The sequence below is a fragment of the Carcharodon carcharias genome, chromosome 5 (assembly GCF_017639515.1).
Source record: "Carcharodon carcharias isolate sCarCar2 chromosome 5, sCarCar2.pri, whole genome shotgun sequence".
NCBI classification, from domain to species: domain Eukaryota; kingdom Metazoa; phylum Chordata; class Chondrichthyes; order Lamniformes; family Lamnidae; genus Carcharodon; species Carcharodon carcharias.
Genome location: NC_054471.1, coordinates 121242474 through 121262438, shown reverse-complemented (window position 1 = coordinate 121262438; position 19965 = coordinate 121242474). Strand labels below are relative to the sequence as shown.

At 40.7% G+C, this 19965-nt stretch overlaps 2 protein-coding genes across 2 annotated transcripts in view; both read right to left on the bottom strand.

The window, feature by feature from the left end:
* Positions 1–1271: 1271 nt before the first annotated feature.
* The window catches only part of tmem244 (transmembrane protein 244), a 41411-nt gene continuing 22717 nt past the window's right edge, over positions 1272–19965 (bottom strand). Inside the window, exons 3-5 of the mRNA XM_041187388.1 lie at positions 13079–13152; positions 2064–2189; positions 1272–1465 (exon numbers count right to left, since the gene is read on the bottom strand). Of these exons, the coding sequence (XP_041043322.1) occupies positions 1272–1465; positions 2064–2189; positions 13079–13152 (394 nt within the window). The remainder of the gene's footprint in view (positions 1466–2063; positions 2190–13078; positions 13153–19965) is intronic.
* On the bottom strand, positions 4235–4696 carry LOC121278069 (immediate early response 3-interacting protein 1-like). The gene is given in 1 exon segment (XM_041188123.1): positions 4235–4696. A coding segment is annotated over 1 exon segment (462 nt).

Sequence of the window (19965 nt, the reverse complement as noted above, 5' to 3'; positions counted from 1 at the left end):
CACCTGGCCCTTTTCGAAGAAGATCTTGTTCCAGGGCGGCTGCAGGTGTCAGCAAAAACCTGCCATGAAGGTCTTGAGCCTCCTAAGGCACTCAGTTGAGAAGGCTAATCCTCTGCCTGTATATCTTGTGCTGGGGCTTCCTTCGAGTTGGAGACCTGTGTCCATTTTCTCTGTCTTGTGGAGTGATGCATGGCAGTGGACAAGACAGATGCAGTTGCCGTTGTTGATTCCTGGTGCTTCTAGTATTGGTGTGACTGCTCCTGTTGCTCCTCACCAGTGGTCCATGCTGTGGCTGCACATCTTGCTCCTATGCTGCAGTAAAGGCTGGCAGCAGGGAAGCTCAGATCAAGGTGAGTAAAGCCCAAGGTATTGCTGAAGAGAGACATGTTGCCAAAACTCTTCTTGCACTCAACATAACAAACACAAGAATGTCAAATTTCAATGATCACAACAATTTATACCACAGGAGAAAAGAGTGCTGGTTGGTTGGCATGTTGACTGAGGCTTTGCTATGGAGAAAGCAACAGGGAACTATAGGGTCCTCAAGCTTCCTAGTAATTGAACATATTCCTTTTGTTTGCAGAGAATGATACATGCCTATGAATGTATGTCGCTTCCAGCAAGCATAAATAAGCCACGTTTCGAGCTCAACTGAATAGCTTAGATTGGTTGTTGGAGCTATTAATGCACTCAGGATTGTTCAGCAAGTGCTTCCCAATCTCAGAATCACATCTAAAAGTAGGCATTTTATTTTGGGTTTTGCAAGCGCGGCCTGGTTGAGTAGGGTCTGTACTCTGCCTATCTTATAGTACGTGGAGCTGTACAAATCCCAATACGTATATTGCCTGGCAAAGGTAAGCTTGCAATAGACAATAATAGAGAGCCCATTAACGGATTTCTCAACTAGCATGTTGAGGAAAGGGAGTGCATTAAACTGCTCCATCTCAAAAGTAATTTTGTGCATGGGATGGAGCATATTAAGGTGTGTAAGGAAATCCTCACACGTGGCTGTATATTCAAAGATTGTGAATGTATCATCTACATATCAGAAATATGCCCCTGGTAGGAGGTTAAGGCTCATTCCATCAAAAGAATGTTTCTTATGGAAACCGTCAAAAATGTTAGCAATCACTAGACCTAGAGAGGATTCCATGGCTACGCCATCTATTTGGGCACACATGGTATTATTAAAACTCAACTTGACTGTTTGAGATGCTAAATTCCTAAGTTCAATGAATACAGATTCAGAAAATGATGGTGCGTCCATATTGTCATGATATAACCACGCGGCACAAATGTCGATGGTTTCCTTCGGTGTCATGTTCATAAATAAGCTTGTAATATCGAATGAGCACAAGACAAGGTATAGCTATGTTTAGGTGTTTACTGATCTTAGAAATGTGATTCTGCACATTAAAGCCCATCACCTGGGGACTAATATTGAGTTTGCAGGTGTCCACTGTGCCTGCATTGATAATGATGGCTCTTGGGAGACCAGGACAATTATTTGTATCCAAGACTCCTCAGACTAATAAATTGCCCCGCCCCCATTCCCACTGTGTAGTGTTAGCTTTGATCTAAAGACAATTCTACAAAAGGCTATTTGTCACATTATGTGTCCGCAAGCCCGTAACCATAGAGCTCTGTTGGTCAGGAAATTTGACATTACCAGATTGCTCTCTGTGGAGTCCTTGGGAAGAAACAATAAGACTCAGCAAAATGCATTCAGAATCAGAACTGCATGTGCTGTTAAAACATGGATTCTTTATTCTCCTTTTAGACTCCTTCTATGTGTATTGCACAATTCAATTTTCAATACACTACACATCTCATCACTCATATACATACTCTACTGAAAATGGATCCTCTTGCAGTCTCTTCAAATGGTGATACAATATGTTTTTTTCCGTACAGACCTATGGTGTTATTCTGAGTGTAAGAGGCATGGAGTTCTGTTTATATCAATATTATACATCTCTTAAGAAAATATAATTATATTTTGAGCATTTAAATGATACAGAATACCTTTAGCTGAGACATATTTGAGCTAAAACATTACGTACCTGTTGAGGTGACTGCAATGTGAATAAGAGTAACTGTAATGGCATAATCCCATACCCACTCTTTAACCACAACAGCAAACAGCAACCCACAGACAAAGTAGGTCATCTCCATTGAGACCAGGTTGGCTGAAAGGCAAAGGAAAAAATTAACACAATCATTTAAGAAACAATAAAAGCAAACTTACTTACACTACAATGTTATAATCAGGCATGTAGCAGCAAAAAATGTATTTTCTTCCCAGAGTCTAATGAAATAAAGTCAAGGAAAGTTTGAAAAGCCACGTTAATTGTATAAATTGAGGTTAGATGTCTACAGATGTTGGGATGTGTGGTTGGTGGGGGGGGGGGGGGGCGAGGGATGGGGTTGGGGGAGGCAATAATTTGATAATGAATTGTGCAAATTTAAAGAAATACTTTCGGCTGGTGTATCTGGGGTCTTCTGCATCCAGTGGGTGCTGCAGGGGCTAGAGTGCATCACCAGCTCCGGGAACATTATTTTAATTTAATTTGATAAGTTTTCATTAAAGTTTTGTCTTTTTTTGTTACAGTGCTCCTTTAAGGGGCTAACCATTTGATCATTTGCTCATTGTTTATTTGTTACTCAAAAGCGTCATGACCATGGGTCATAGCCACAAATTACTTATGGACATATTGAACTTTTTAAATAAAGTGGTGTTTTTTTAAAAAGGACATACAAGCAAAAGCTGGCCGAGGCTGTAAAGTAACCACTTGCTGGAAAATTTCTATGTGGATTATGCTTGACCAACTAGTCCAGAGAATGGAATGTTGCATCTAAAAAGGTGTCAAGCCTTCCTTCAGACAGAGACACCTCAATGGAAAAGATGAAATGCAAAAACTGAACTGTAACTTCCTGTAGTTGTAGAAACAATGAAGGCTGATTACCACCTTAGCAGAAACCATCTCCTGTGACTTATATCCCAGACTGTGGACATGATATGAGTTGAAAAGAAGGCAGATCTGGGTGAAAGACATGTTTGTTTTTTCCCTTTCAGGAATACACAAGAAAGGGGTTAAAAAGCCAACTGCAACCCTGGTTCTGTGAGCTAGTTTTAGCGTTCCAGGCCTGGTGTGTGAGGGTGTGCTAGGGAGGTCACAGCTGAAGAACATCAACTAGGCATCCCTGCACTTGCAGGTAAATAAGTCCTCTCACTCTGATTGCTAGAAGCAAGTCACAAGTTAGCAAAGCCACAGTCAAAAAGGAAACAGGACAACTCCTTTCAGCTAACCTGCAGAACCAAGAATATCCAAACCCACTGCTCAACTGCCCAAAGTCAGCTCTATCAGAATCAACCAATTGAATTCTTTACCGCAGAAGCCTGTAGAGACTGAGTTGTTCAGTATATTCAAGGCTGAGATAGACAGAATTTTAATCAGTAAGAGAATCAAGGCTTTTGAGGACAATGCAGGAAAGTGGAGTTGAAGATTATCAGGTCAGCCATGATCTCTTTGAGTGGCGGAGCAGACTCGATGGGCTGAGTGGCCTACTTCTGCTCCTATGTCTTATGGTCTTATGAATGGCTGCAACATTTCATCATCTACTCCTCGCGGATCAGCCAAAAACTGATTTGTATATCTTTTTAAGTTTTATTTCTGTGCTCACTTCTCATTTCTAATCTGTGTGTACGTAAGTATGTTGCATTTTTATTTTTTTTATCACGTTTTAGTAACTAATAAACTCAATCCCTCTTTAACTCAAGAAAACCTGGTTAAATTAGCTCCTTTTGAAACAGAAATATATTTGAACTGGGAAAAGGTATCCTAAAGGGAAATTAAATTAATTTTAAATTAACCTTGTTGCGACCAATTGAGGGGGTTAAATAAAGAAGGGGAACCAGTTCATCCCCCCTCACCCAGGAGAATAACAATTTGGAGTACTTCGTCCAGGATCATAACAAACTGGGGGAACCTGGCCTGGGGAGCGGTTGTAACAAAAGAGTACAAAGAGACACTTTCTGCCGGTCTGCTTGAGATCTGCAATCTGTGGACACCACAGGGGCTGGAGAACATCATTAGCTCCCAAAATGACACTTAATTTAACTTTGACAAGTTTCCTTTCAAGTTCTGTTTTTTTTAACTGAAAATTTCCATAGTTTAATTGGAACAGGACACTGAAAAGTTCAAATCATTTTTTGCATTGATCCCATTTTCTTTTAATTTTTATGTCTACAAAACACTGAAATATGTAATGCCATAGGTTTGCTTTTATTACAGTTCAGAGGAACTTTGAGGGAGATTGTGGAGTTAAACAGCAAAATATGTTGCAAATCTCCTCTAAACAACAAAATATGTTGCAAATCTCCACTTATGTAGAAAATCCTGCATTCTCTCATCACCATAGAGAGTGTTGATGCTCTCTTCCAATTCTTCATCCAAAAAGTAATGAGTACAATTGTTATGGAGTTCAGTACTATCAATGGCAATCCCATCACCATTCATACAGATCAGATTAGATTTACAAGCTGCGATTTAATCCCCGGCTCTTCTCCAAAACCACCAATGCTCTGGTTTGATCCCCAGCCGACCTTGTTGAGGAACCGCTCCTCATGCAGCACGGCCATGGCGTTGTCGCAGAGCAGAGCAGCCTGCAGCAGCGAGTACAGGGTGGACACCATCCTGACAGAGAAGCGGCCCAGGCCCAGCAGTACTCCACTAAGTGGTTGTTAATTAGTTAATTTGGCCATTTGTTTTAGTTTGCTCAAAAGAGTATAGACACTTATTGACACTGATGGTGGATTTTAGAATTAGAAGCTATATACTTATAATGTCTAACTTTGTAGTTAATCTAAAACTGAGTAAAGATTGACTTCTGGTCTTTTCCTTCACTAACTGTCTGAAAGAAGTTTAATATGGTAGCAGAGAATGGCTACCTTAAGGCAGTAACAGGGCTACAGATTTCTGCCCATTTTTAGTCTACATAATCCATAAACAGATACCGTAACAGTTCCACTAACAGAATGCTGCAATCAAGCCAAAAATACATCTCCCTACAACATAAATGAATAATGTGGTATATGATTTTCAGTGCTAGTGCAATGCCAGGTATGTAGGCCATTCATCTCAACAACTGGTGGCTCATTTCAAACATCATGTTTCTGCAGCTGTTCACAAGAGGCACCATGCAGACCGTACTCAACCAACCTGTGCTTGCAAAACTCAGAACATAATATCTAATATTAAATGTGATATTAGATGCGGGTGGACACCACTTGCTGAACAATCTTGAACGTGCGAAGAATTACACTAATAACCAATTTAAGATTATCAGTCAGGCTAACAATGTGGTTCATTTACACTTGCTAGAAGCTACATATATTCATGCGCAAGGACCTGTCCTCTGCAAGCAGAAAGAACATGTCCAGCCTTTGTGGATTTTTTTGAATTAAACAAAAGCATGGGGGACAAAGTTCCAGCATGCAATCTCCATGATAATGCCTCAGCCAATCAGAGTCGACTTGCCAACCAATCAGCACCCTTTTCTTCTGCAGTACAAACTGTTGGTCCCTTTGAAATTTGGCATTTATGCATCTGTCCTGATGAGTGTGAGATGAAAAGCTTTTTTTCAGCAATACTCAAATTCTGTACCACCAAGCAGCTGCTTCTATATTTGTGCATTGTTTTTATTTGTATGATTTGCATTTTACCATGTTTTTCAAATATTTCTCACATGAAGTCATTTGATCCAGAGAATTACCAAGCCTATTAGGAAGCATCTATTTTAAAGATTATGGTTTGCTTATTGATCTGTCAAAACTGTCATATAACGTGCAATACTTTTCTCTCAGATCTTCCAACCTATATTCAGCCCAAATGTAAAATAAAGACAGGAAGTACATAAAGGGGCATTCAGAAATGCTAATCTTTTGGCCCTAATATCCATCCTAGGTTCATCTGGAGGCTCAGCATTACAGATTTCTGCCCATGTTTAGACAGTTATGTACCCATAAACAGATACAATTGAGATATCAATATAGTGGTTCTCAAACCTTTTTGGTTGTCAGACTCCTTTTCAAATGGATTGGTAATGAGAGACACCCAACCTAAATTATAATGGATAATAAAACAAAATATGACACAGAGTCATATTAAGAGACATGAGGCTGAATTTAATGCAACCTATTGTGATGGTAAAAGTGAGCAACCAGGCCCACCTAATTGCAAGAGAATCCCAGTGTTAGTTTCCCAGTGGCAGCAAAGCCTCCTCCGATTAGATTGAAAGTCTTGGTGTCAATTAGGTTTATTAATGAGACAATTGGCAACCATTATCCTGAGCCCACTACAATTTAGTGATGGCCTTTCCATGCCCTTGCAAGGCTGCCCTGCAAGCCCTGTTGGGTTTGCCAGCAGCCTCCTGAGGGGGGGGATGATCTCTAAGCACATTTGAGAAACCTGGCATTGGGCAGTGGGGTGGCCACTGAAAAGCCCCTATCCCTTGCCTCTGACCTCCCCCCATCACTCCCATGACCTTCATGCCATGACCCCACCCTCACTCACCTTTGGCCTGGGTTCCCTCAATGATCCAGACCTCTAATAATTGTTCCTACTGGCTTCTGATTGGCCAGCAACACTCAGCCGGCAGGACGTCCGCCGCCTGGGCCTCAATTGCCGGGAAGACCCAATAGTGGCTACTCAAGTGCCTGAACAGCACTTAATTCTGTCGGGCCACCCCCACAGAACTGATAAGAGGTTCCTCTCTGGTTATCCAACTGTTGGATGAGACCCCCGTCAGCCCAACAGAATCCCAGTGATTAGGTCAGATGACCAAGAGTTTGGTCAATGAAGTAGATGTTAAAGAGCGTCTTAAAGGAGGAAAGCAAGGTGAAGAGGCACAAGGAGGGGATTCTATACTTAGGTCCTAGGCAACTGAAGACGCAGCCACCAATGGTGGAGCAGTTAAAATTGGGGATATGCAAGAGGCAAGAATTAGAGGAGCACAGATATCTCTGAGAGTTGTGGAGCTGGAGGAACTTACAGAGATAGGGAGGGGCGGGGAAATAGAAGAATTTGAAAACAAGAATGAGAACGTAGGTCAGCAAGCACAGGGATGATAACTATTCAAGAAATTTACATTATGACAACATGGTGGAAGATTTAAGTAAGAGAAACTGACAGCTTTACCACAATTTCAGGAATCAAACAAACAAGAGATTATCTTAAACAGAAAGGGATGGAAATACCTAGAAAGCCAGACAACATTGTAATGGGTGGGGGCATGAGTTGGCAGTGAGTTGGCATAGAAGCCATGGAACGGCCATGTGGAGTGGGTGGCTTGGTGAGAGGGTGAGTGGGTGTGAGGGTTGGGGGCTAGGGGGTCTAACTGTTTTTATTCCAACTGAGACAATTGTGTGTGACAGGGGCCTTTAAACCAAGGTGGGTCTGTCGACTCTGGAAATTTACCGACCTGAGCTAATGCCCTTTGTAGTGAAAATCCAGCCAATAAAGTTTCCTAATATCACTACTCTATTTTTGCTTTCAGTTTTGAAAATTTGCTCATTGTTTGGAGTTCTAGATATGTAAAAAAATATTCTAGCAATGTAGCAGCTCTTCCTTTGTTTTTTGACTCAAACTAAGTAGATTTAGTAGACTAACAGCAGAGAAGGAAGGAAAATTGGAACAACTACCACCTCATTGCCAGATTTGCATTTGTCTCTCATCACCCCCAGCAATGACATCACATCCAGCTTGTCATTGCCCACTACATGATCTTGGTGCAATGCAGTCCTCCTGGTGATGGTGCTCAGGATTCTGACTCAGCATCAGTGAAGGAACAGTGACATATGTCAGAGTCAGGATGGTTTGAGATTTATGGAGGTAACTTTGTAGTTGATTGTTTCCCCCTTTCTACCCTTGCCTATCTCAGTAGTATAACTTGCAGGGGATGAAGGTGCTGTTAGTGCCATCTTGCTGAGTTGCTGCAGGGCATTCTGTAGATTATACAAATGACAGTCATAGTGCAACTGTGAGGAGAGGGTGGATATCCAGTCAGTGGCATTAGCATTGATCAACTGAAATTAGGCAATATCATTGATGAAGCATCTGAAGATATTTGAGCCAAGAACAATTCCTCAAGGAACTCCTATAGTAATGACCTGGAACTGTGATGATTGACTTTCAACAAGTAAACCCTCTTTCTTTGTGTTGGATATGATTCCAGCTACTGGAAGGTTTTCCCTTTGACTTCCATTGTCCTCAGTCATGTTAGGACTCCTTGGTGTCACATTCAGTTAAAAGTTGCCTTGATGTCAATGACAGCTGCCTCCTCTTAAGCATTAGCTCACAGATTCATGTGTGGAATAAGGCTTTATAAGGTCTGGAGCCGAGTGGTTTTGGCTGAACCAGAATGACATATTAGTGAGCAGGTTATTAACAAGTAACTTCATGACACTATTGATGACTTTTTCCATCATTCTACTACTGTTTGAGAGGAGACTAGTAGGACAATAATTGGTTGGGTTAGGTTCATCTCTTTCTGTATGGAGGACATTCATGGGCAAACTCTCAATTTATCAGGTTGGTGTTAGTGTCATCGAGATACAGTATTAGAATAACTTGATTGGCAGCTGGGGAGCAGCTAACTCTGGTACATAGGCCTTCAACATTACAGCCTGCATGCCATCAGTGGTTGGAGGCCTAGAAAATCTGATCTACTCTCATCCATCAATTTTTATTATTTATTCATTCATGGGATGTGGGCATCGGTAGCTAGGCCAGCATTTATTGCCCATCAATAATTGCCCTTAAGAAGTTGGTGGTGAACCACTGCCTTGAACCACTGCAGTCCAGGTAAAATTACTTTCCTTCAAAGCACACCCACAAATCGTTTTTAATTAAAGTCAAATTAAAAATCAATACCAATTTCAAAAATTGTAACTGCTTGAAATACAAAACTAAATACTGTGATGGAATCCAGTTTCATATCTTGTATTTTTTTGAGCCAGACCCTAATTGAAAAAGAAAACTGAAAAGGGAAACTAAGTATTGAAACTGAGCCTCCCCTTTCCTAAGGAAACAAAGACTGAAACTGAGATTGGAAACCAAAACTTCTTTTTGAAACTATATAAAAAGTCACAGTGATCAGAACTCAATAGTTGATGATTCCAGTGGTGCAGTATAGACAGGCTGAAGAAGATAGAGGCTAGATCCAGAAGTTGAGAATAAGCAAATATATAGTTGCTGCAGCTGTTTCTCTTATTTAAAGATAAGATTTGTAGATCTACACCATCCAGACTGCCATGAGCTGAGTTGAAGATTTTCTGCAAACATGTGCCATTTTTGGTGAAGACTGTGGCTGTGGAATTCAGGTTGGTTGCACACTGCTGTCATTTGTGGGTCAGGTTAAACCCTAGAAGAGGGGCTGAAATGCTTTGTCAGGATGACGGGGTTCTGAAGGACTTCATGACTAAGATTGATGACATATATGCTGGATGGACTGCTGAGCTCATTCATAAAATCTGTCTTAGATCCATTTAGTGTGTATAGTTATAATTGACCAAAGTTTACCTGTTAATTCATGTTTAACTTTCTGGGTTTTAGAGTATATGGGGTTAGCTAAGGTAATATTTAGTGTTGGCTCTTTTATAGTAAAAATTCATTTTTTAAACTGTGTAATATTGTGGTTTCATTATTTCAGTAAATAACTGGGATTTTGAATTTCTTTGTCTTAAAAAAAATTCTGGTCTCGGTCAAGTTATTAACAATAGATAGATGTTGGAAATGCACAGCATTAGCACATTGGTTCTCAAATGGGGGTCTCTAGATGCCCTCCAGGGAGTCATTGAAATAATCTTTCTAGCGCCAGCACAGATCGGTGCTGTTGGCAGATTTCAGACTATCTGACTATTTGGATGGCCTTTACTCGAGTCAGATCTTTACCTTGGCCTGTAGTATGCCTGAAAGGGCATCATCAGCCATTCCAAGTCTATCCCTTATGAGTTCTGACTTAAGGTCACCATAGTCACAGCCTTTAGCTAATCTGTATAATTCATTTATAAAAGAGTCAACAAGTCCTCCAAGCTGTTGGATATGCTTGTTGAATTTTGCTGTCTCTAAAATTTTGTTGCTTCCTAGATTAAAATATCTATTGAATGATTTTAAAACTTCATCAAATTTATCGGAGGATTTGTTTATTCCTTGCCTCGCAATAATATCATCAACTATCAGACCTACTGTATAAAGTAGTGTATTCACTTGTTCAGCTTCTGCCCCTTCATCTAATCCTTAAGCTATCATGTATCTTAAAGATCTTTTTCACTAAAGTCCCACTTTTGTGTTTGGTCTGGCCCTTGGATCAATCCAAGTTGGTCTGGTGAGGTTGGTTTGTTGGCAATAGTTGCTTTAAAGTTCAGAGGAGTACAGCTTTAAATGCTATGCAGATTAAAAAGATGACACCACAGTAACTGATTTTTCAGTTTTCCCAATGCTTTGGTGGGCTTCCATGGAGATGGTGGTCCCAGCCTCTTTGTCTTTAGGTTTGATTTACTCAATCAACTATTCTGGGCCTTCCCTACACAATGGAGGATTTTGGAGTGTTTTACAGTGTATTTCTAGCTTTGTCTAAGGTTTTTAAACCTCTGCTTCTTTTATTTTCCTTTAGAATGAGCTTGGTCACCACATAATATGGAGCAGGGCTGGCTGCAGTGCTTTTGAAAATGGGCTGTTTTTACAGCACTGAAGCTTTAAACTAGTCCTGGCTTAGAACTGAATCTTTTTGCTCACCCCTGCTAGGTCCATTGACTCTGTACTCTATGGGCATTCACAATGGACCTCCATGAGATCTTGTGGGGTCCTCAGCTACACTATGGAGATTTTTCTACTGCCTATCTACTTCCAGTTCTGTAATGGAGCTTCTTTCAGGTGATCTCTCACTGTGTCTTCACTTCAGGTGCTTTCAATCAGGTCAGAATGCTGCTCCTTTATTTTCCGCTCCAGCTTCATCGTGGTTCTGGATTTTTTCACTAGCTGCCACATAGTGTGTATTGTATGTTCATTTGGTCTTGTGAAGAGGTTCTGAGTCTTCTATGGTTGAACATTAAGTGTTTATTGGTAACACATAACTATGTACATGTACCAAGGTATAACCCAAGCTATGTGCTAACTCCATCCTTGCTTCTACACAGGTCTCTGTCGAGTCCACAGCTGACTCTAGTCTCAGGTTATGTGTCTCTTTACATCAGACTGTTAGTGGTACTGTTTCCCAGTCCCACATTAACCCTTGCAATGCCGGATACCTTATACCGCACATATTATTGATACAAGATGTACTCTGTGGAGTTTTAACTCTACAGCTATGGGGAAACATGAACTTCCAGATTTCCCACATGCTACTGCTGACCAATCCCACCCCTTCACCACCAACGCATCTGAAATTACCTCTAATATGATTCCAGTCCATCAAGGGAAGAAGTAGTGTTGAATATGGTTCTGGGAAATGGAATAGGTTAAGTGGAATATGTTACAGTAAGAGGTCACATAACCAACACTGATCACAGCATAATTTGGTTTAAAATATTTATGAAAAGAAGCCAGAAAATATTGACGGTAAAGGTGCTCAACTTGGGAAGCATCAGTTTCAGTGATTTAAGAAGGGACCTAGCACAGGTAGATCAGAAAGTGTGAGTGCAAAGTAAAGCAGTAACAGAAAGGGAAGGCATTCAGGGAAGTGATAGAACAAATTAGGCATCTTCCTTGGGAAGGAATAGGTAGAGAATATTAAGCTAACGCACCTGAGTGACTAAGGGAATAGAAGTTAAAAATAAAAGAGAAAAAGGAGACTTTTGCAGAAGTCAGGAGCAAGATTCAGTTAATAACTAGGAAGATTATGGAAAGTACAGGAGGGAATTGAAAAAGTTAATGTAGGAGGAAAAGAAAGGTTGTGTGAAAGATCATCAGGCAACATTAAATTGAACCCTAAAACATTTTATTAATATTTGCAGGGAAGAAATTTGTTCTCTCAGAGTTATGTGGATTCCCAAGGGGCAGGCAGTGCCATGGGCTACTACCTTCATTGGCCCATATGGCATCATTCATTAATATTATGAAGAAACTCATGCAGAACTGCCTCCCCCTGGGAATCGATATGGGTCTGCATTGTACAATGAATTTGTCCATCATAAACCGTGAGTGATTAGCTAGGGAAAAGTTGGGTCTATCTAGGACCCAAAGGGAAATCTTCATGTAAAGGCAGAGGACACAACTAAAGTATTACATGAGTACTTTGCATCTGATTTCACAAACGTAGCAGATGATGTGAAGGTAACAATGAAAAATATAGGATTAGGAGTGGCTGGGAAACAGCCTGGGTGACTGTCCCTTTGATGAAAGCAAAATACTGTGGATGCTGGAAATCTGAAACAAAAACAGAAAATGCTGGAAAAACTCAGCATCTGTGGAGAATGCTCTGAAAAAGGGCCATATGAACTCGAAACATTAACTCTGTTTCTCCACAGATGATGTTAGACCTGTTGAGTTTTTCCAAATTTGCTGTTTTTGTTGTGACTTTCCCTTTGACTTAGCACCAAATTGTTGCCTTGTTTACTTACAAACCAACAATGACTAAACATTGAAAGTAATTCACTGGCTGAGAAGGGTTTTGACATATCTTAAGGTCATGGTAAGGAAAATATAAAATGTAATTTATTTTTTTCCAACCGCATGGCCTTTTCTCAATGGCAAGATTAAAAACTCACTGGTGGTAATTTTAACCTTTAACCGCCTACTAAAACAATGCCCAATTTTTCCTTTCAATTGAAGTCAGAGGAGTGTAAAGGGTAGTCGATCCAATATTGCTCATTTTACACCATAAGCAAAAGTTAAAATTACCTCACTATGAATGGAAATTCAGATGCAAATGAATGGCCTATCATTCAGTACCACAATAATGTGCTAATATTACCACCAACATTAATGTCTCCTTAACTCACAATCAAAGGAAACCTCATAGCAGTCATTAGTAACAGCATTATTATGCACAGTGCGACATTAACTTTATACTTGCTTACCCATGTATTTTGAGCTTGGGCATGATGGTTCTGTTTTGAAGTCGAATGGTATCAGATAATCATATGTTTGAAGCCTGAAAAATGTAATCAACATTTTCATAGCAGAATTTTAAAAACGCTTGCTGGAGTATAAACATATACTAAAATATAATAGAAACAGCATGATCTGACTACAGATTAGGCATATGATCCTGCATAACATCATGTTTGAGGCACTATGGCCCTTCTAGTATATTTTTAACGATAAAGAAGAAAATATTAAAACATGTTTTCTACCTTCTGTTTTCCAGATTTAACTACACCTGAAATAATTTTTGGCTCCACAGTCACCTTTGAACAGCCTTTAAAACTTTAATGGCCATCCAGTTAAATGTTCCAAATGGGGTCTGTGTAGTGCTCTGTATAATAGCACTCGTGTTTCTTCACTTTTATATTCTTGTGATAGAATTCAGCATCTCATCAGAATTTGTTGGTCACCTTTTTGTATCTGTGAACAAGCTTTTAATGATTTATATATCTGCATGTTAAAAATTCCTTTGTTCATCTACCCTGCCCTTCAGTGTTGCTCTACTTAGATTGTTTTTCCATCTTATATCCTAAATCTACTACCACAGAACTGAAAAGTTAACAAAATAGAGGATGGTAAACACTCATTTAGATCAACGCAAAGCTAATTGAACTGCTTGGCCCTCTATTTCCAGCTCTGTACTTTCCTCTGTTTCAAACATTTATCTAATTTTCCTTCATTATTTGTTTTTATAAATTTTTGCCACAATTTTAACCTTTTGGCTAATCTATACAATTATGCAATTTCTTATTATCTATTCATTGTATCGTCTAGATCACTAAACAGCCTAAGACATTTATTTTGTGCTCCTGGGTTTCCCCAAAAACACTCCAGTTCACTGCAGAAGTTCTCGAGCGCCATCCCCCCAAGTATTGCCTTCCATTGCACCAGACTTGAGCTGCTAGCTATCTCAGTGTGGGAGTTCTTTGAATTTCTACCCTCCTTGACCCGATGAGCTGCTGGCATCTATTTGGCACTCCTGGCTCATAGGTGGCACAGTAATGAGATTCGGATCTCAAGATTGCTCAGGCGTCATGCTGGTATAAGCAGACAGGCAGAAGCCAGCCCGTCGACGTCACACCTATTTTGGGTACTCTTTGAAAGTTGCTTCACTGCCTTATAGGTTCACGACTCTTGGCCTGTTGCTATTGAAAGCCATCAATTTAAAAAGACATAGAGAAAACCCTGCAGCAAAATGCACAAAGGCTATTCCAATCACAATTGTACAATACTGTTGTAGGGACTAGGAGAATTGTATCCATGGATATCTGCATCCTTCTCTTCACAAAAATTTGCATGCATAGATATGATTCATAAGGACCCAATTTTAAGAAGCAAAAGGGCTTTCCAAAGGGACAGTATATCAGGAAATCTTGGATGTACTGTCTCCAATTTCTAATTTTTAACTTTTGTCCTCTTTTGTTGGCCCAGGTTTTGAGGTCAGGAGCAAAGCAAATGTGCTCACTCATGAAAGAAAACTGCGCTGAGAAATGAATTCTAGCGAGCTCTGTGGCAAGAACTTTAACTCTCTTGATGTTTAATTGATTGTAGCTTAGTTTAATGGGGATTCCCAGTGTTGAGCTGCAGTGATGTCATCATGTTTTCCAAATAACCAAACATATTAAAGAATTGTGAGGGGCCGCAAACCAGGAAAGCCAAGGCACTAATAATCAAATCTTTCTTAAACGTTTATGGAAAGTAAATTATTGGCTCTTAAAGTAGAAACTGAAATATCTATTATAATTATTTTAAAAATCTAGTGTTTAGAAATATAGAAACACAGAAAAATTTATAGCATAGGAGGCCATCATGTCAATGCCAGCATTAATCATCAAAACATTTAGCAAGTTCCACAAATATAAAAAATATTTTTTTCAGGGGCTGGATTGATTGTACAGAAATAGTTATGTCTCAGATTGTAATTAAAAATCCAGTTACATTTCATTTAACTTTTTATGGGGTTCCTTACAGTAATCTGAGAATGGGAAAAGTGTCCTTGTCAGATCTATTGATTTCACTGACTGCTGACTCCGGAGTGGTGTCCATAGCACAGCCTGTGGTGGAGCAGTAAATTACAGATCACAATATTCAAAGTTTCTGCATTAATTGATGCTGTGCTAATTCCTGAAATTGTAGGTGGATGTGGAGGGGTAATAATAGTGAATGCTGAGAGTTTTCCATCAAATTCCAGGCCATTATAGTTAATTATTTAGTGACCTGAAATTCTTAACAAAATTGTGTCCATATTTAATTCTGCTTTTATTGAGAACCTTTGATAATCAGAAAAGATTTATTTCCATTCACAAAAAATTGCCGGTTTAAATGTCAGGTGGTTCTCTATCCAGTCAAATCACCAGGTGCCAGTTTAATAGTTTGATTCTTAGTAATCAATACCTAAGGGCCAATTTAAAAAAAAATCCTCCCACCAGAGAGGCTTACCCACTGGGAGTATGTATGAGGAAAATTAATGGATAGAAAACTATGGGGAATACACTCAGGACATGCACTCCTGGAATAATGGGGTTTAGAAAATAAACCCTCTACAACAAATGAGTTATGTGATTCTATTATATCCAAAAAATCGAGGCAGTGTCAGTTTGCTGAATATGCAATCATCCTCATTAACCATGGGTTATGCAGATAAACATGGAAAACAGAGATCTGGTCCAATACAGTAATCTTGTCAAAACTTTAACTTTATTGTATATATGGGGTATATGTTGAGATACATCTTACACATACAATTATTCCAATTAGCACTATTGGAATAATGTGTGATCCACACCTTGTGGTATGTTTAGGACTAATACATATATTTAATTCATTGCATCTATAATAGTTATCACTGACAGTGACGAGTTGTATTTTTACAAAACAGCTCTAAACAACAAAGATGTCAAATTGGAATGAGGTCTAGAATGAACTGTTGTTTGTTCTAAGTAACCAATTGAGTATAATGAGAAAGTTATCATCAGATACGTGCAGATCTTAGGGCTGATTATTTTTGCTCCATGCTTCCCACTAGCTTTTCCATATCTCAAAGTGGTACAATTATTGTATATTATAAATCAGAAAGGCCTCATTGCTGCTGTGCCCCTGACTGTCTACTGGTGCACTTGTGTGTGTAATTATGTCTGGTTTTGAGGCTTATGACAGGTGTCATATCCCTCCTTCAAGGCTGAAATTTGGTTAAGTGTTAAGTGAGTTGAAACAAGGAGACAATTATAATTCAGGCAGATATAATTTCAGAATTTTCTGACTACAGATACATTAAAATTCAAACTTTGCAGCTCTGACTTTCCTTTCTCAGTGCATGTAGCTGAGACAAGGCACAAAATTCAATGCTCATGTCCACGCAGATGTTAATTTTTCACCTGAGTCTTTCTGTTTTACTGATATCTATCACTATACTGCAGTTCACAGAAACTAGTATGGGAGAAGTGACTGTGTACAATAAGCTAGCAATCTTAACGATTACTTCCTTTTTGAACATAGGAAAAATTTGTAGGGATAAAAAATAAAAATAAAATAGAATAAAGAAACACTACAGAAGCCCAAAATTCTAAAAATGTCAGCTGGAGCACACCCAGCCACTTGTAGTGTAGTCCACACAGTGCACTGTGACTGTAGGAGCACTAGCATGGCTGTGCCATGTGTGCTCCAATGCATGCAGAGAGGTAGATCATGATATCAAACATGACTTGGCACCCGACTACCATTTTAGACTTCATAGGTCTTGTTCACGTCCTAGCTTAATCAATCCCAGCTGGCATTCAAGTGAGGTAACCCCACTAGCACTTCTTAATGGGATCACCATGCAACTTTTAGGTGAAGTGCTGAGTGTTTGGAAGTACTGTGTTATTGGAGAAGTTGACAGAAGTTTATGGATTAACAAGGGAGTGGTGCTGGTCTCTGGAAAGGAGGTCAGAGGACTTGGAAGGCATGTCAGGAGATAGACTGTTTGCAGTAATGGGGACTATGGTTGCAGATACCTTTTGACAGGGAGATGGAGCGCAGGCAGCAGAGAGGGGAAGCTGCCCACTGAGGGAGGAGGAAGGCAATCCTCATAGAATGCCTTACCCATCAAGGATCTTCATATAGCACTTCTCCTACTTCCACCTCAGCCAGGAGCAGTGTCTGAATCATCTGTGTTTCATCAAAGAGACAGTGACTGAACTGTGCCACCTCCAAAAACAAGATCTGCAGTTTCACAGCAGGGTGAAGGTGACACTGTCAGTGGCTGTGAAGATAACCATGGCCCTTAATTTCTTCGCAACCAAATCCTTCTAGATGGAAGAAGTTGATATTTCCAACAGTTAATTGCACCAAGGAGGCAGCAGAGGCCAGGAGGGGTAAATTCATAGTCTTCTCTCTTAGTAGAGAGAAACAGAAGGAACAGGCAAGTGAGTTTGCCAGTCTAACAGACTTCCCAATTGTGCAGAGGTCCATCTGCTGCATGCATGTGACTTTATAGTCTTCACATATCAACAGAGTCTTACTGCAACCACAAGGACTACCACTCTATGAACATGCAGTTGGTATGTGACTATGCCCAGAAAAATCCTTTCAGTGAATGTCCACCATCATGGAAGCAATCATGCTGCATTCATCCTGGCTGGACAGAATTTTTGATCCATTTCAGGGCAGCCTATAGCAGTTCTGGATCTTGAGAACCCAGGCTTCAGATTGCACCAGCTTAGAATAGGCAGCAGCAGAGAGAGTTGTCTAGCTGAGAAGCACCAACAGGGCCACTGGTAGAGTGGGAGTGGTAGGGGCACAGGTGCTGGCATCCCTGAAGGAGGACTACATATTTGTACACCACGGAACTGCTGCCATTTCTCTGGGCCAGTGCCTCAGAAATCCTAGCAATTTACTGGATGACAGACTGCTGTGGGATCCTGCATGCACCTTGGAACACTGATATCCATAGCTATAATAGCACAAGTATATGTCTGCATAGTAGCAAGCCTGGGCTTCCTTGGCAACAGACATGGATCTCATGAACTCAGTCTGAGCTGGGTGGCTTCTGCCTGAGCTGCAATGAAAGCTAAGGCATCAGATGCTGCATCACTGGTAGGCCCATAAGTGTCGTCATGGAGTTGGTCACCGCTTCCAAATTAGCAAGTATGAGCTCTAGGCTCTGCAGGAAGCCCTGTGCAACATTGGAGCTAGACTCCTCCATGCTCCTTGACAATGACAGGAGGCTCTGCGGCAGCATTGCCATTGTGCCAATCATCTCAGATTGCATCCTCATCAGCATTTTCCTGTACGCTATCCATTCAAAGTCCTCAGCTGAGTACTCAGCAGCAGGACTCATCTACGAGCTTGCCCTCCAAGTGTGCAGATCCCATTTCTGAACCAGCCTTTAAGCACATAGTACCAGTTTCTGAGCTGGTAGCTGCAAGTGTGAGAATGGTGCTTTTCTATTAGAGGCCTAGTGTTTCTCTCACCCTTCATCGTGAAGCTTCATTGATTTGCCAAGTGGGTATCTGAAAGCGGAAATGCAGAGGGGAAGGATTAGGGTGAGGAAAAAAGAAGTAGTGGAATTAAATGTCCATGGTCATCCCATATCCTGCTTTCACTTCATGCCAGGTAGCAGTGGGATTTGAGAAAGGAAATAAGGAAGGAACACATCATCCTGAATGCTTTCAGCAATACCAGATGTAACAGCCTCAGCCACAGCCAGTCCCATGATGTAGAGCACTGTCTCTTCCAAACAGGGTCAAGAGATACAGGTGTGCTGGTCTCCTGCCGATTCTCTGCTGCTTCCTGCTGTTATATACAACTTTGTCCAGCAAGAGGAAAGAATGTCAATGAGTGTGTTGCAATGTGTCTGGATCATGTGTCTGCCATAGCTGAATAAGAACACAAGAAATAGGAGCAGGAGTAGACCACATGGCCCGTCAAGCCTGCTCCACCATTCAATACAATCATGGCTGATCTTGGGCTTCAACTCCATTTTACTACCCACTCCACATCCCTTAATTCCCTGACAGTCCAAAAATCTGTCTGTCCCTGCCTTAAATGTATTCAACGAAGGAGCACTTGAACCCTCTGAGGTAGAGAGTTCAAATAATTCTCTGGGTGTGGCCTTCCAACTCATTGTACAGAGTCAGCAGAAGATGGGGGAATATCATGCAGAGCTTTTGGAAGCCCTCAACAGAGTGGCACACGAGTCAGAAGAGTGCAGGTGCCTGCTCTCTGATAAAGTAGTGCCCACACGTGAAAGTGTGGAGGTCTCCATGGGAAAGAAGTCAGAGGCCATGGAGACACTGGTCCAGAAGAACACGGAGATGTGTGCAGACCTGCACTCCATTGCAGTAGCCATGGGTGAGCCTTCCTAACACTGTTGCAACAGCTGCTGTAACCTTTAATTTAAGTAATTTCTCCTCATCTCAGTCTTAAATGATTGGCTCCTTATCCTGAGACTGTGCCCCCATCTTTTAGATTTCCCGGCTGGTGGAAACAACCTCTCAGCACCCACCCTGCCAAGTCCTTCAGAATTTTGTAGGTTTCAATGCGATCACCTCTCATTCTTCTAAACTCCAGAAAATTTAAGCCCAATTTACTTAGCATCTCATTATAAAACAACCCCTTCACCCCAGGGACCAAGTTAGTGAATCTTCGCTGTACCACGGCCAATGCAAGTATATCCTTTCTTGAATTTGGAGAGCAAAACTGCACACAGTACTTCAGATTTGGTCTCACCAAAACCCTGTACAACTGTAGCAAGACTTCGTCATAGCTGTACTCCAATCCCCTTGCAATAAAGGCCAACAAGCCATTTGAATAGTTGGTGGGGTGGGGTGGGATGGGGTGG